This window comes from Saccostrea echinata, unplaced genomic scaffold, assembly GCF_033153115.1.
Source record: "Saccostrea echinata isolate AGI-Se365-2 ecotype Australia unplaced genomic scaffold, CSIRO_AGI_Sech_v1 ptg000029l, whole genome shotgun sequence".
Lineage (NCBI taxonomy): Eukaryota > Metazoa > Mollusca > Bivalvia > Ostreida > Ostreidae > Saccostrea > Saccostrea echinata.
Genome location: NW_026889778.1, coordinates 8,244,022 through 8,261,661, shown reverse-complemented (window position 1 = coordinate 8,261,661; position 17,640 = coordinate 8,244,022). Strand labels below are relative to the sequence as shown.

Here is a 17,640-nt window from a genome sequence, read left to right as displayed (position 1 = left end):
TGATGTTCTGCTAAATTTCAATAATACATTTTCTTTTAAGAGATCTTAAAGTGTAGCATATGCTCATGTGATTTGTAATTAACGAGCTACGTATGTTCTATTTTTACATCACAGTGCCCTCAAATATACTGGTATCAATATTTTACTGATTTATAGACATACAAATGTTACATTTATAAGCTGCATCACACATATTTGTAATATATATCAAATAGTAATTTTTAAATAATGCTCATTCTAATGTTGAACATTTGATTTCATCCTCTTCTTCCAGGGGACTGACCGATTACGGTAGCTCAGACGGTAGAGCGCTCGCTCCGTGATCGGGAGGTCGTGAGTTCGAATCTCGGCCGCGACTGACTAAGTCGATAAAAATTGGGTAGGAACTGTTCTTTCGCCATGCACTCGACATTTTGAAGTGAAATGTGCGGGTAATCAGGATGAGACCTTAAAAACCGAGGCCCCGTGTCACGGCAGGCGTTGGCACGATAAAGATCCCTCACTGCTCAATGGCCCTGAGTGCCGAGTAAAGGTCAAAATTTAAAGCTCTTCACCGGTATATGGTGACGTCTCTATATGAGTGAAAAATTCTCGAATGGGACGTTAAACAACATACAATCAATCAATGAATCCAGGGGACTGGCTATATTTCAATCTTTGTGGGCACAGAACATATAAAGAACAAAATATAAGGGTTTAAAACAATTTAAATTTGGGGGGGGGGGGGGGAATTGACCTATCTGTTTTGTATTACCTTATAAGGTGTTCCCTTTATCGTGTGCATTCGGAAAGCATCTTATTTTACCTCCCTGTGCACATAAACTACGGAATAAGAAAAAAGAAAAAAAAAACTAATGGTGAAAATTGATATTGAAAAGAAAATTAAAAGGAAAGAACGATTATTAAATGTGAAGATTTCATTATATCCATGTACATATCATCAATATTTTGTACAAATCAATGAAGAATTATTTACTGGAAATTATAAAGTTTAAGTTTTGATAAACGATAATTTACTTGACTTGTTATAGTTTTGATATTTAATTAATTATTTATTTTGTTTACAGAAAATAATTAATGAAATTGTTGTCCTGAAAATAAATAATGAAATTGTTGTCCAGAATCTTTTCAAATTAATGTGCTATCAACATCAAAATTCAAAAAAAAAAAAAAAAAAAAAAAAGAAGTGAAACTGCAAAAAGAATATAGTAGCGTAATTGAAGTGCTAGATGTTTTTGTTTTCATCTGTTTTGTTTTAATGACTTTTTTAACATCTTCCATTTCCCGAGGAAGGGATAGGGTGTCCCGAAAATTTGACGATTTTTTATTGTTCGTGTCGTTGGTCATTTCTGTTGCTTTAGTCTAATCATCCAAAGAGAGATCACAATAGTAAGTGCGTAATTTTGAATGTGTTGTTATGAATTTCATCAATTACATATTCAAGATTAAAAATATTCAGATAAGTATATAAAATACTGTGCATAAAAAAGACTTTACGGAGTCATGTCTATTTGTCAAAATGTAAAACCAATGTTACTACTGTACTATTTCCATGCTTTTTGTAAAAATCACAGGACGAAAAACCACCTTTAAGCAATCGTTTAATGGTGGTTTAACGGTTACTTTTAGGGAGCCAACTGGGGTTTCATTGTGTGAAAACTACAATAAAGAAACTCTTTAATTTTATACAGTATGTAACTTACATTGACTTCAGTGTACATGCCAAGCTTAGGGAGAGTTTACCGTCTAGGTATTTTTAGGGACCGCCTCAAAATATTACGAAAAGATTATATGGAAAAGTACAAATTTGTCGCACTTCAATGCAAATTATACAAATATTACGATAGACTTTTTACTCAAATTAAAACATGTGATGAGTAATACTATATTGCACATATTATGTGTAAGAAACACAAAATTCTAGTCTGGTTTTCAGAGTGGGCATCTCAAAATGTCAAAATTAAGAATTTTTCCTGTTTTTATGGAGTACTACAAAATATGACAGATACAAATGATTCAAACAAAGATGAATTAAAATAATTATGAGATTCTCAAATTTCTGTTTTAAATTTTAAAAGCTTATAATTTTTACTATTTCTTTAATAACATTGTTTATGATCCCCTCTTAAAGAACTTCAGTTTATCATAACGTCACAAACACACAATTACGACATCGATCTCTTTATTGGTTGAAAAAACGTTTTAAAAATCGTTAGATTTTATTAATTATGTGAAAAAAGTTTCCTTAAAAGAGGAAATACGCTTCACTTTACTATGATGCGCGAAGTATTACGCAGTGGAAACCCCAGTCGGCCCCCTTAAAAAGTTAATTCATTTAAACTGCCATTAAGCTTTTTTTAAGCTCTGGGTGCTTAATGTCAAAACTTCTTTCAGCCACCTCTACCCAACTTTTATCCAGTCTTTAAACTAACTTTAAAGTTTAAATTGTATTTAAGGATCAGTTGCGCAAAATCTTATTCAAAATAATTCATAATTTTGCTTGCGTATTCTAACATTTTTGAAAACGCGTATAAACTAGAGCACTTAACTGTTCAATTGCCCTAAAACTTTCGCTAGCAACAAAAGAAAAAGAGGAGAAGTTGAAGAAGAGGAAAAAGAAGAAGAAAGAAATCAGTTTGTTTAAAAACTTTTTAAGGTTATTTTTATTCATAAACACATACTTTATAATGTGTATAAAAAATAACATATTTTTCTTTCGGTGTGGGGAGCCACGTTCAGCTGCTGAATGCATTGTAATATAGAGTCATTTTCTTCTAAAAATAAAAGAAGATTTTGAATACTCCGTATATCGAAATAAAACCCAATTTGGACATTCGTTTTGTCCTTTGCTTTTTGTTTTTACATTAACACATACTGTTATCTCTCTCAGTAGGATCAATTTTCTTTGGTTCGAGAAATGTTTAAAATTTATTTTAAAAATTTAGCTTTGCATATACTTGATTACCAATCATTGAATTCCGTCATGAACAATTTGAATTAATTTGTGGTTTAGTAACATTTATTTGTTTTATTTAAGAATCATACAAAAGTAGGGACGTTTTTTGATCCTAAAACGAATCAACGGATTTATCAGAATAGTCGGTCTTCATTGTTATATAATTTATTTAATAAAAGAATTTTGAAGCAACGATCATGACGATACGTTATTTCTAAATCAATTTTCGGAGAAACAGCCGATCATATTAAAGATGACATCCTACCAGATTTAATCCTTCAATATGTGCAGCATATTTACAAGAACTATAATCTGTTTTATTTTCCATCTCTCTGTTTTCTGCGATATGTTCGGTTTAAATAACAAAATTTTGCTATATCTGTTGAATTTCAATCTTATCATGCTTATTAGAGCGAAGAATACGTTATTTAGAATTTAGTCATAAAGTTGTCACACCGAACGCCTTGGTTATATAATTTTGACGTTATATAGGGGCCTAAATGTATTTTTTTTAAATATGTATAAATAATATTTATCACAGACCACCAATAAAAAAACAAGTTCCACCATTTCTTGATTATTTATTTATTAAGTTTGGCATTATATGGCCACGACTGGTTGCAAATCGATTATTTACATGCAGGTTACATGTGTTAAGTGGGTACCCACCCAATTGGTTTTTTGGCACACCTCCAATCAAAGCAAACAATCAAACAATCAATATTAACTGTACACAGGTCATTTTTACATTGTAAAGCTGGCAAATTGTAAATTGCTTTCCAATTTTCCTCTGCGCCAGCCTTATCATAATTTCACAAGTCAATCAATAACGAATAATATTATTCATCAATCAAACAATATCCAGTCAAACAATCAATATTCAATCCAGTCAAACAATCAATTTTCAATTCAATTAATAAATATTCAATCAATCAATATTCAAACAATCAATCAATCAATACTCTCTCAATTCAATGAATCTTAGTAAGTTTATGTTTAAGCCAAACAATATTTCAATAAATTAATCAATGTTCTGTGTTAATTATCAAGTCAGTTATTTTTCATTGACCAATCATCCGCATTATCATGTTGCAGCCGCGCCCTGTTCACAGCGGCGCGAGTCTGTTTAGCTAAATCCGCCAAACGTGCATAGTTATTCAATGTAATATGCGCGCCGCCACAAATGTGGGGGTAGCTTAACACCCTACTCACATAACCAGTCGTGACCGACTACAATATATACATATATCAATGATACTACTAGTATTATTAGTCATTAATCACATTGGCAGTTCATTGTCTTTAAGCCTGATTTAAAAATCTCTTAACTACCCGACGTATTGTACATGTAAAGTATCCTCTGTTGTACCTTGATAAATTATGCTTGGTAAATGGTTTAATTACGATTTCGATATTTTCCCGATCGAACCTCCCATCACAATTCGAAAGGACCCTATAGTTAACTTTACTGAATTATTTAATGATTCGGAATAAATCTTAAATTCACACAGCCAAGGTAATTTGCCCCACAGTGTTATCTCAGAACACCATTCTAGCGCATTTCTCTCTGGTTTTGTCACAACATACGAAAATCCTAACTAAAATTGCGGCTATAAAAGCCTGTGATTAAAAAAATGAAAAGATGAATCAAATATCTCGGGAAAAAGTTCACATTCCTTTCTTATTCTATTAAACTGCAGGGTTTATGATCTGTAAATGGTTTAACAATTTAATTAATTCGTCGTAACACAATAAATAAGAGTATGTAGCTTTCCCACTAAAGAATGTAATATAATTCACATGTATAGTGCATCCAGTTATATCGAGGAGCAACACATCTAGTTTGGGGTTTACCAGCAAAGTGAAAAATATGTATTCACCAGGAGTGTATGGTTTGATTCGTAAATACTGTGGCAACCAATAATGTTGCGTGAGTATTCAATACCAATAGTGAAAGTAATTGTGTCTCTGCCGTACTGGTCAGTTTTTACACCCCAACCCTACTCAGTTTAACCTTTACGTGATGAAATTACTCGTTTATAACGAGGTCGTACTTAGGCAATGCCGAGTTTGAACTTATTATTAAAAATCCCCTACTCCAGATAATTATCTACTGTTGGAAACACATTGATAAGAATATGCGATCGAAAAGACTTTATTTTTTTTTAATGATGATAACATCTTAAGTGTATTCAAATAATTTGAAGATGGAGGTCTCGGTCAAAAACTTGATTGCTATCTCACCTTCTTCATCAAAAATATTACGAATACTCTCGAGCTCTCTATCTCGGGAAGAGGACTCATATATGAGAATGCAGGTTTTAATGAGCACTCAGTTCTATTTAAACTGTATTAGGCAGCATAAAATTTTGGAACTAGTAAAGGTGGTGAAAAAAATGTAAGAATTTTTTTGATTTTTATTTTTTAGTAGCAAAATGTACATATTTTTTTACCTATAACATTTTTTTAAATCACAATACCAACTGAAATAAGGTAACTGGACAACAATTGAAAGTGAATAGCCTTTGAAAGTATAAGTTACTTATCTGAACTTTCTTTATATAGTTTGATATAGTTTTTGACCTGAATATTTTTATCTTGTTACGCACGCTATGAAATATTTTGTTGCATATTTCAAACTATATTTTGAAATCAAAATATTAAGGGTGTTTACTGTTGTATGTAACAATTACAATGTTATGATTTCATCTTATCTACTTTATTTGATTGCATGAAGCCAATCCTGGCTTAATAAACAGGAAGAATGAATGGCTTAAAACACTTTCTGCTCCTCCAAAAGCAACTGAGGTCATTTCATAATTATGATATAATACTGAATATTAGCTTATGCAATTAACTTTGTACAATCCTCGCTGCGTAGAAACAAAACACTTGAATTCATCAGAAGAGGTTTTAAGGCATTTTAACTTGAATATTCACAACATAGGTTTAGGTGTAATTTAAAGTTACCTCATGCAGAAAACAGTGTCCTCATCTGTTTACCTTATTTAGCAATTTAGGTTACTTTGTAACCGCCCAAATGCTCTGAACAAACATTTGCTTTCACATCCACATAATTATGTTTTAATCTTTTATGTGAGTATTAAATCACTTAATAAGAAACGTTTTTCTTTTACACTTCTTGAAACATATCTGTAATTGGTCCCTAAATTTTGTATCAAAGTAGCCATAGATAAAGGGATTCACAATATGATTCAGAAAAACAAATCGTGCCAGATAAAGCCAGGCTACTGTCTCCGATTCTGACAGAGTGATAAAATTAAAATCCTCAATAGCATATGAAAGAATTAAAATGGCTAGCGGTGGAATGTAAGACAGAACATAAGCAATTATTATGACAAGAAACATGACTGTGATTCTTCTCTGCACGGATCCTTCTTTTGGGCGCGCATGCTTGCTTTCCACTGCACCCTCATGGTTTTGAACTTTGATTTCCTCTTTTGTATTTTCGTTGGATTTTTCCTTAGAAGTTTTTCTAACGTGTTCATGAGTGTTTGATTTGTTTTCTTTCGTTGATGGATGAACCTCTTGTAATTCAGTGCAATCTTTTCCATAATTTTCTTTTTCAAGTTCAATTTCAGTTGATTGTGTTGTATGTGAAGACTCGGTATGGGAATGAAAATTAATTTCATTTTGAGTGCTTGTCATTTTTAATTTCCGACGAAAAGAAAGCTTCACTTGTCTCAAAACAGGCACATACAGTCCAGCTGTTATTGCAATGTTTGCCAGCATTATAAGAGCCAAAAGTCCAAAATACACGGTTATTACTGGTGAGTTGTCAACGGAAAATTTACATATTTCTGTAGTAACATTGTGATTCATAAACTTATCAACCGTCTTTAAAACTCCAGAAGTTCCTAACAACGGGACAGAATATGCTACAGCAAAACCGCATGCCATTCCAAAGAAAACCTTTTTCCACAGTAACGTCATTTTAGGGCCGAATGGCTTGCATACCAGAAGGTACCTTTGTATAGATATGACGAGAAGTATATGTGCTGATGCTCCAGGAACACACATCTGCAGAAACGAGAGAATTCTACAAGCAGTATCACTCGGGTAATTGTAGAAGAAGGTGTTGTCCATGATATAGAAAGGGGGGCTTGTAAAACACGCCACAAGGTCAACAATAGCCAGTAACGGTATAAAGTAACGCTCTCCTCTCTCTTTAATTCGGAAAAAGTAAAAAACGATGATGGTTAGGTTTCCTATTATCCCGATTACAGCACCAATGACAATAAGTACTGAGCTGCTCAGAGAAATATCGGAATATTTTTCCAGTAGCATCAACTGGTAATCCGTGTCGTTCTCCATAGCTGAGTGATCCTGTATAACAAGGAAGACCGTATGCATTTAATAAACCTGTATTAAATAACTTCCTTCTCCTTTATACCTATATATCACTGTAATAAAATAGAGATCAACTAGACAACAATTAACTGTAGCCATTCCCAATACAATCCCTCGTCTGCACAGGACTTTAATTTTATTTTAGGATCCTTGGGTCCAATAAAACTGACACTGCGAAGGGTTGTGGATTGCTTACATTTTACTTTATCAGCTATCATGTTACTTCTACAATATACAAAACATCTTACAGATAAACAAATTAAGTTTCTATTCATGCTATGTTCGTCAAGTTATAATTATTGATTGTTGATAATGAAATGTTTATATGAGAATTTATAAATGTATTTTTCTTTCTCAAATATAACACTAGTTTTAGGTAGCCTTAACATAAATACCCCGTTGTTTTACCAGATTAATCTTGTAAAAAGTACATAAGGTTCAGAAAATAGATCTATATATATGTTGTTTTTATTTGTTTATTCAAAGTTGTATTGAATAATGGAGGGGGTGTTCTAAAAAGATGACATTGAATTAACAAGCGTTTTGGTCTAGAAAACTCTTCTCCATAAAATAAAGTCCTTTTTAAACTTTTTAAGGTATTTACATTTTTAAAATTGTATGTTATAGTTATAAGCACAGATTTAATCAGAATATCTTGAGTAGATTTGTAAGATAATTAGTATTCAAACTTTGAATTGCTGTGGTCTTAAAGTTAAGAAATCACGAATATGTACCTAAAATTGCTTTTGCCTACCTTTCTTGAAAACTTTAAAACAAATTAAAAAAAATACTGTTGTCTACTTGAATGGTTGGTGATAAATGTATAGGGAAAAATTTTCTTAATCTGCGCCTAACCTAAAAAAGCAACTTTGAATTTATAATTTTACATATTTAAGTAGGGAACGTTTCCTTTGCAGAGATATATTTATATAGTGAGTAATCCATGTACTTCCTCAATAAAACGTTCATGGTTCAACAGACAGTAACACAGTCATACTTCTCCCTAAATATGCAAATAAGATGATTTAAGTTCTCTTTTCATAGTTTTATGTTATATAAAAAGCATGGAATATACATGCATCAAGATTCTTTTTATGTAAACTCAAAATTGATGTGATTATCTACTAATTAGTTGGCTTCATCCAGTTCGTCACAAAGGTTAACTGCTACACAAAGATATGCCTAAATGTTACAAAATGATACACAAGAAAGGTTGTCTTACACAAATTTATCTTGCTAGCATGATCATTGGAACATTATATGCTCAGATATAGTAACGCGTATGTATAATTTTCCTGTTTATAAAGGTCGCAGAATTGCAGCGGCAGCATTCTTTAAAAATATGGCAAAACAACCAATATACTTATACTTTCACTTTTCAATTTATTCAACAATACTCGACCCAATCAAATTCTCTCATTAAGACGTCTCCATAAAAGACCAAAAAATCATCTGATACTTTAATCTGACACTCAACTGAAAAGAAAATCTTACATGTATCCCTGTCACGTTCAAAGAATTAGTAGGAAGCAGGATATTTTCCCCGATATTTGGTTTATCATTCTCTATAAATAGCAGATTAAGCTACATTTCAGATTGATTGATCGATTGATTGTCGTTGTTTAAGGTCCCATTCCAGAATTTTTCACTCATATAGGGAAATCATCATATTCCGGTGCATGGCTTCAATTTAGACTTAAAGTCGGCATCCACGGCCATTGGGCAGTGAGGGTTCTTTATCGTGCCAACGCCTACTCGGTATTTAAGGTCTCATCCGAAGGACCCGTGACTTTCACTTCTAGTGCCGGGCGCTTGTCAAAGGAACAGTCATACCTTTGTTTATGTCTAAGGTTTGACACGGCACGGCGAACGAGAATCGAACCTGAGCCTCCGACCACGAACCGAATGCCCTCCCAGAAAACTACCGTGACCGTCTACATTCAAAATCTCTTTCAAATTCACAGACAGATACTTGTCTTATTGTCTTGTCACTATTAACGCTTCGGATTAAATACTAAATGAATACGAATCAATGTCTGTAAATTTGCACATTTTTTTTAAAGTGATACTCTTTGGAGATAGTATCTTTCTTAAACAAGTATTTTTGCAAAAGAAATGTTTAAAACCACTTAGATGCCATTCACAGTTCAAAAGTCACTCGGAGCGAGCATATCATACAAAAATCTTATTGCTATTGTATTTTTCGGGCAGCTTGAATGCTTAAGGCATGTGAAAAGTCATATATTTATAACATTATGTAACAATAAATCTATACCTGTACTCACTTTATTGTGCAGTAGTATACCCAGCGCACCCCAAAGCAGACTGATTTGTTAATGAAACTCAACAGGGGAATCTATTATTTTTTTTCTTTAAGCTTACTTTTCTGATCATGAAATATTATAAATGAAGTAACTTGTCTTGGAAATATTTATCTCAGTGTAATAAAACTAGTGTTGGACAGGACGCAAGCAAAGTCACCCAGAAAATGTATAGAATATATCATCATTACAATCACTAATTAAAAGTTAATTTGTACCCATTCTGGTCCATTCTTATCTTAAGTGGATGACATCGCTATCTATAAATGATAGGATTTGTATTATAATGGACGTTGCATCATTTGTTGTGAAGAAATTGTTTGTATGATACATTTATTTCATTAGTATTATGCAGTAACAACGGTTCTTCGAAATAAATATCACAGAGTTCCTTATGTCTTGTTTCAGCTTATATTAAGATTTCAGTACCTTAAAAGTGTCCCATTTTTTTCCTTTTCGTAAACCTTGAATACATATAACACATCTACCTTTTGAATTTTAACAAATGAATTTGTAGCTTTAAGTCATATCATTTAAGTATTTACCACAAGGAAGAAATATATCCATTTAGATGAACACAGGACAATGGATAACGACACGGATTACCAGGAGCTATTACAACGAAGATATTTCTATAGTTATCTTAGCAGTTCAATTTTTATTGTTCTTTGCGCTTTGATTGGCATAACTGGAAATTTTGCCATTATATTTTTCTACTTTTTTCGCATCAAAGAGAGGGGAGAGCGCTACTTTATTCCGTTACTAGCCATCGTTGACCTTGTAGCATGTTTTACAAGTCCCCCTTTCTACATCATTGACAACACCTTCTTCTTTAATTACCCGAGTGATACTGCTTGTCGAATTCTCTCATTTCTACAGACTTGTGTTCCTGGAGCGTCGGCTCATATACTTCTTGTTATATCTATTCAGAGATACCTTCTTGTTTGTAAACCTTTCGGTCCAAAAATGACCCTTATTTGGAAAAGAGTTTTCTTTGGAGTAGTGTGTGGACTTTCCGTGGCTTATTCTGCTCCTCTGCTTTGGACAGCTGGGGTATTAGAGTCAATAGAAATATTCATGGACCACAATGTGACCATTAAGATATGTAAATTTTCTGTTGACTCGTCACCAACAATAACCGTGTATTTTGGATTTTTGACTCTTATTATGCTGGCAAATTTGTTTATTACAGCTGGATTGTATGTTCCCGTTTTGAAGCGAGTTAGGCGGTCCTTTCTTGAAAGATCCAGGAAAACTGAAGCTTATAGAGAAGAGATTATGGAATCATCATGTGCAACGCAAACAACTGAAGCAGAGAATGGTTCTGTAGACTCTACCAACAATGTCAAAGATTCAAAAGTAATACAATTAAATGAGAGAAAATTAAATATTCCAACAAATAATTGCCAAGAAACTGTTCGTAAATCTTCAAGTAATATCTCTGAAAATGGTGCTGAAACAAATGTGAGCTATCCCGGAAGTACTTCAAATAAAAAGTCAAGAACAAAACTGGGGTCCGTGCAGAGAAGAGTGACTTGGATGTTTTTTGTTATAATAGTTGCTTATGTCTTTTCTTACATACCACCACTTGTCATTTTGATTCTTGTGTACACAATTGAAGATTTTAATTTCATAACCCTTTCAGAAGCCCAGACTCTTGCATGGCTTTACTTTGCACGTTTTGTGTTTTTGAATCAAATTATCAATCCCTTTATTTACGGTTATTTTGATACAAAATTCAGGAATAAGCTTCGTATCTGTTGCAGGAGAAGAAATACGAAAACGTTCAACATCATGTAAACTTTTTTTTCTAAAAAGCAAACTGCTAAAAATATATCTTATTAATATTATTAACATAAAATAACTGGTATGGACTTTGAAAATCATTGTAATTGTTTTGATATAGAAAATGTTTGCGTTCAAGAAACCGATCTCATAAAATTGAATTGAATGCTGGAAAGTATTAAAGAATACTGTTATTTTGTAATTTTTAAGGTAAGTCCTTGTTATGTATTCTGGCATATGTTATATTAAGATAAGCTGAGGGTTTTGTTGTTGTTGTTTTTAATCTTTATTATTTTTATCTTCTAGTACAGTTATTGAGGTTAATTTATGGTCCAGTTGTCATGAAGCTACAACAATGTACTTTTTATTGTAAGGGAAGAAATAAAATTAAGGTCTGTTTTTCAAATTATAATGCGTGACCTTTCAATTTATCTTTTGAATCTTCAGGAAGATAAACCATAGGAATTAGTTGTGGCAATTCCCTTAGGTAAAATCTTTTCTTAAAGTTAAATAACATTTCAATTAAGCATTGTATTAATTCTTTACTTATACAAATGAAGTACTACGATGGTTGCAGAGCGAAATATATACAGTGTTACTGCAAACTTGTTACAAAAGTTTAATCTCTTAGTTTCGAATATTATTTCCTTGTTAACTTTAATAAAATGTACACTTATTTGAAAACAGGTTTATGTGCTCATTCATCATTTAGGCATTCATGCGTTCATTAAAGTTTTAGATTCACTAATGCATCGTTGTATTATTTATGATATAAAGCAAAACTAAAAGAAAATTGCTAGTCTACTTGAAATATTTCATATAACCAGAAAGTTCCATAAAGTTACCAGAAAATATCTTCTATTCTTCAAATATTAACAAACCGTTCACGGTAGCTCAGTCGGTAGAGCGCTCGCTCCGTGATCGGTAGGTCGTGAGTTCGAATCTCGGCCGCGACAGACCTAAGTCGATAAAAAATAGGTAGCAACTGTTCCTTCGCCATGCGCTCGGCACTTTGAAGTGAAAGTTGTGGGTCCTTCGGAGGAGACCTTAAAAACCGAGGTCCCGTGTCACGGCAGGCGTTGACACGATAAAGATCCCTGACTGCTCAACGGCCCTGAGTGGCGAGTAAAGGTCAAAATTTGAAGCCCTTCACCGGTATATGGTGACGTCTCTATATGAGTGAAAAATTCTCGAATGGGACGTAAAACAACATACAATCAATCAATCAATCAATCAAATATTAACAAACTTATTTCGTTTATGTTTTCATCTTTTATCCTATGAAGTTTGCAATACACTACCTAGTTTAAAAATTGCGAACGATGAGGTTTAGGATTGATTATATTTTCAAATGTTACTTCACACAGAATTTGTGTCCTACATTGATTGATTGATTGTTGTTTATGTCCCATTCAAGAGATTTCCTCTTGTATAGAGGGGTCACCACATACCGGTGAAGGGCTTCAAATTTAGACCTATACACGGGACTCAGGGCCATTGAGAAGGGAGGATTCTTTATAGTGCCAACACCTACCGTGACACTGGACCTCTGTCTTTAAGGTCAGGTCTGAAAGACCCGTGACTTTCACTTCTACTTGGCGAAGGAACAGTCACTACTTTGTTTACGTCTTTTGTTTGACAAAGTACGGCGAACAACAATCGAACCCGGGCCTCTCGATCACGAGGTAAACACTCTACCACTAGGCTACCGTGACTGGTCTTCCTCCACTGATTGTTTTGTTGTTTAACGTCCCATTTATTTTTTCACTAACATGCATATAAGACGTTACCAGATGTCTTTACTCGGCACTCAGCACCATTTAGCAGTGATCTCGAACTTCTTTATCATGCCAACGTCTGCCCAGTCACAAGATTTCGAATTTTGGGATATTCTTCAAAAGACCTTCAAACTTTTACTTAAGTAGTACTAAGTGCTCGGCGGAGGAATAGTTGCTACCTTTCTTTTAATCAACATTGGTTTGCTGCGGCCATGGCTCAGACCCACGGTTTTTTTACTATTGAACAAGCGCTCTTTCCGGTAAGTCGGTCTAGTCATATGTAGTAAAGACCAACACATACGGAAAAAAAACAGTGAAATAAAATCTCTGTTGAGTACACTAGAATCAAATTAATGATTGTGGACACTGGAATTCAACTGACGAATTTTATTTGTAAACATACGCAATAATTAGCTCATAGACTACAAAATAGAATAAACCATCTGATCGAATTTGCGCTGATTAACGTGAGCTTGTGCACTGATTTCTTTCTGCAAAGTCATCTTGAATTTTCTGATTTACTTCCGCTTTTGAAATTTAATTTGTCATGATACTTTAACAGTTTCTTCCTCATCATTTCCATGAAGTTTTGATTGTCCATTAGAACATTGCGTAGGTCTTTAAACGGTATAATACTTTTTCCTTGTCAATTTCTGTTTCAGTTGACAGTGTTGCATATAAATTTTATTGGGAAACATTATTACTCCCCGTGTTTGAATGGTACATTTAACCTTGGGAAAAATCCATTTGTTTTAGAAGAGGTACCTAGAGTACTGCAGTAATGGATAAGTTGGCCAGCACAAAATAAGACTCAAAAGGCCAAAATAAATACACAAATATTGTAGATTGTGAGTGAAAATAAAAATTTATATATAGCGCATTCGTCACATTCTGGTTCAAACACGTATTATTTGTCTTCAAAACTTGTTTCTATAGCCCAATACTATAATGCAATAGAATTTAATATTTTTGGGATCAAAAAGACGCAAAGGATCATGCATGAAGGTTTTCTTTATTGGGGGGGGGGGGGTTCAGAACAAAAACAACTAATCACAAAGAACTAAGTATTACTTAGATGCTAATTTAAAAGAATTTGTTTTCTTTTTTTTTTCTTTATTGACTGTTAATTTAAAGAATTTAATTGGCCTGCGCGATTATTCAAAGTAAATTGGCATAAGCTTGTCATTCAAAACTTGTAGCCCTTACTTTTGCATCGAATGTACACGGAATAAATTGAAAATCACCAAATCCTTTACTTCCAATGCTTTCTCACAATGATTTAATTCTGGTTGTAAAGCGTCATTTCATTGGATATCGTATAGCATGTGTTGTCTACGTCACAATATTTTTTATAAACTGTTCCATTGCACCAACCTAGGTTAAACAATATAACTTTGGCAGCTATAGTAGTAGATCTTTAATTGAATCATTTCTTATTTTATTGTTTAAATTTACTGCACATCTTAAAACAGATTGAGTTGTGAAATACACTTGAATGGAAATCAATTTTATTTTCCTTAAAAAAATCGTATTTTACATGTAAAGTATTATTTTCTTGAAAATAATTAAATTATTTATTAGAATGATTAAAATTGATCTGGACAAGAAACAGGCATGGTCAACAAGAATATGCATAAAATACATTTATATATAAAAATCAAAAATATAAACTCCATCCGCATACATGCTTATGAATCCATCATCAGTAAAGGGTCTTGCAGGAGCATCAGCAAGTTAATAATAATTAATATCATTGAATTGTACACACTTGGAAGATCTGAGAGCGATCCACTTATTGAAAGTGGTTGCGTTCAATTGTAATTCAAGTGACAAAATAATGCCAGATTAATGTGAAGTATATGTAACTTTAACTACAACTACTAATTACACAGAATCTACTAATGATATGATGTTTCATTAGTATAGCATTTTGCATCCATTATTGATCAATTTATATCAATTTTATCTACATGGACGAATTTCTGCTTAATTAGAATATATTTCTTTCAAATAGTGGATCAATTTGCCATTCCAAGAAGGACTGAATTTGTTTCATAAGTGGACGTTGACCATTTGTGGTGGACACAAATTATTTATTGCAAATTATGAACACATTACTTTGTAAATGATACAATTTATTCATAAATGTTCTTCAATACCAATGCTTCTGCAATTAATGGCAGTATTCCTATCAGCTTATATAAAGTTTCCAGTATTTTTTTTATAATTTTTTTCCTTTTCATTGACCTTGAATACATATATAACTTATTGAAATTACTTACACACCTAACTTTGAATTTTCACAAATGAATTGTAGCTTTAAGTCAGAACATTTAAGTATTTAACACAAGGAAGAAATATGTTATTTGTCTTAAATCCCTTACGATGAGCATTGGATTTCACTAATGTATAACGACACAGATTATCAGGAGCTATTACAACGAAGATATTTCAATAGTTATCTCAGCAGCACCATGTTCATTGTTCTTTGTGCTTTGATCGGCATCACTGGGAACTCTGTCATTATATTTTTCTACTTTTTTCGCATCAAGGAGAGAGGAGAGCGTTATTTTATTCCGTTACTTGCTATCATTGACCTTGTGGCGTGTTTTACAAGTCCCCCTTTCTACATCATGGACAATACCTTCTTCTTCAATTACCCGAGTGATACTGCTTGTCGAATTCTCTCATTTTTACAGACTTGTGTTCCTGGAGCGTCGGCTCATATACTTCTTGTTATATCTATTCAGAGATACCTTCTTGTTTGTAAACCTTTCGGTCCAAAAATGACCCTTAATTTGAAAAGAGTTTTCTTTGGAGTAGTGTGTGGAATTTCTGTGGCTTACTCTGCTCCTCTGCTTTGGACAGCTGGGGTATTAGAGTCAATAGAAGTATTCATGGACCACAATGTTACCACTAAGATATGTAAATTTTCTGTAGACTCGTCACCAACAATAACCGTGTATTTTGGATTTTTGACTCTTATTATGCTGGCAAACATATTTATTACAGCGGGTTTATATATTCCTGTTTTGAAGCGAGTTAGACGTTCCTTTCTTGAAAGATCCAGGAAAACTGAAGCTTATAGAGAAGAGATTATGGAATCATCATGTGCAACGCAAACAACTGAAGCAGAGAATGGTTTTGTAGACTCTACCAACAATGTCAAAGATTCAAAAGTAATACAATTAAATGAGAGAAAATTAAATATTCCAACAAATAATTGCCAAGACACTGTTCGTAAATCATCAAATAATATCTCTAAAATTGGGGTTGAAACAAATGTGGGTGATCGTAAAAGCACAGCAAATAAAAAGTCAAGCACAAAAATGGCGTCTGTGCAGAGAAGAGTGACTTGGATGTTTTTCGTTATAATACTTGTTTATATCTTTTCTTACATACCACCACTTGTCATTTTGATTCTTGTGTACACAAATGAAGATTTTAGTTTCGTAAACCTTTCACAAGCCCAGACTCTTGCATTACTTTATTTTGCACGTTTTGTGTTTTTGAATCAAATTATCAACCCTTTTATTTACGGTTATTTTGACACAAAATTCAGGAATAAGATTTGTATCTGCTTTAAGAGGGGGTATGCATAAATATTCAATATCGTGTAGTCATTTTCCTAAATAGCACACTGTTTTATGATAAAAATATTTATAACTGATATTATTCATGTAAAATTACTTGTTTGGATTTTGAAATCAATTATTTTTCATACAGAGATTCTTTACAAAAAGAAACCAATCACATAGAGTTTCATTGAAAGCTGGAAAGTGTTCAAGAATATTTTTACTTTGCAATTTTAAGCTTTCTGTTGTGTTATGTATTCTGCATTTGATATTATGAGATCTAGCTCTTTTTCTGTTTTTTTTAAATCATTATTATCTTTGGGAAGAATAATTGAGGTTAATTTATGCTCCAGATTCATATGAAGTTACAAAAATGTTCTTGTTATTGTAAAGGAAGAAATAAAAGTAACGTCTTTGTTTAAATTAAAATGTGTGACTTTTTTAAATTTATTGCATTTTAAATCTTCAGGAAGATAAACCATTGAAATGAATTATGACAATTCCTTTAAATAAAATCTTTTCTTTAAATCAAATAACATCTCAATTAAGCATTGTGTTAAATCTTTAATAAACAACAGATGAAATACTACGATGGTTGTCGAGCGCCCAGCACAGAATCTCGATTTTTGGAGCCTTATTCAAAACACCTTCAAACCTTTACTCCAGTAGTGTAAGTTTAACAACTTTGTTTTGCTGTAGCCAGGGCTCAGGCCCACGGTTTTTGACTATTGCACAAGCATTTTTCCTGTAAGTCGGTCTAGTCACATATGGAGATATATTGTAGTATAAATACCAACACATATGGAAAAAAATATGAAAAGCAATCTCTGTTGATGATTGTAGACACTGAAATT

The 17,640-nt window shown here is 32.8% G+C and overlaps 3 protein-coding genes across 3 annotated transcripts; 2 read left to right on the top strand and 1 right to left on the bottom strand.

Annotated features, from left to right (window-relative positions):
- Nucleotides 1-5,800: 5,800 nt before the first annotated feature.
- Nucleotides 5,801-7,298, bottom strand: LOC133194449 (cholecystokinin receptor type A-like). The gene has a single exon (XM_061330405.1). It carries the CDS (start codon nucleotides 7,289-7,291, stop codon nucleotides 6,065-6,067), a length of 1,227 nt encoding a protein of 408 aa, XP_061186389.1. The 5' UTR covers nucleotides 7,292-7,298; the 3' UTR covers nucleotides 5,801-6,064.
- A 2,935-nt stretch (nucleotides 7,299-10,233) lies between these two features.
- On the top strand, nucleotides 10,234-11,463 carry LOC133194448 (cholecystokinin receptor type A-like). Its single transcript, XM_061330404.1, has one exon. It carries the CDS (start codon nucleotides 10,234-10,236, stop codon nucleotides 11,446-11,448), a length of 1,215 nt encoding a protein of 404 aa, XP_061186388.1. The 3' UTR covers nucleotides 11,449-11,463.
- A 4,153-nt stretch (nucleotides 11,464-15,616) lies between these two features.
- On the top strand, nucleotides 15,617-16,813 carry LOC133194927 (cholecystokinin receptor type A-like). The gene has a single exon (XM_061330825.1). It carries the CDS (start codon nucleotides 15,617-15,619, stop codon nucleotides 16,811-16,813), a length of 1,197 nt encoding a protein of 398 aa, XP_061186809.1.
- The last annotated feature ends 827 nt before the right edge of the window (nucleotides 16,814-17,640 follow it).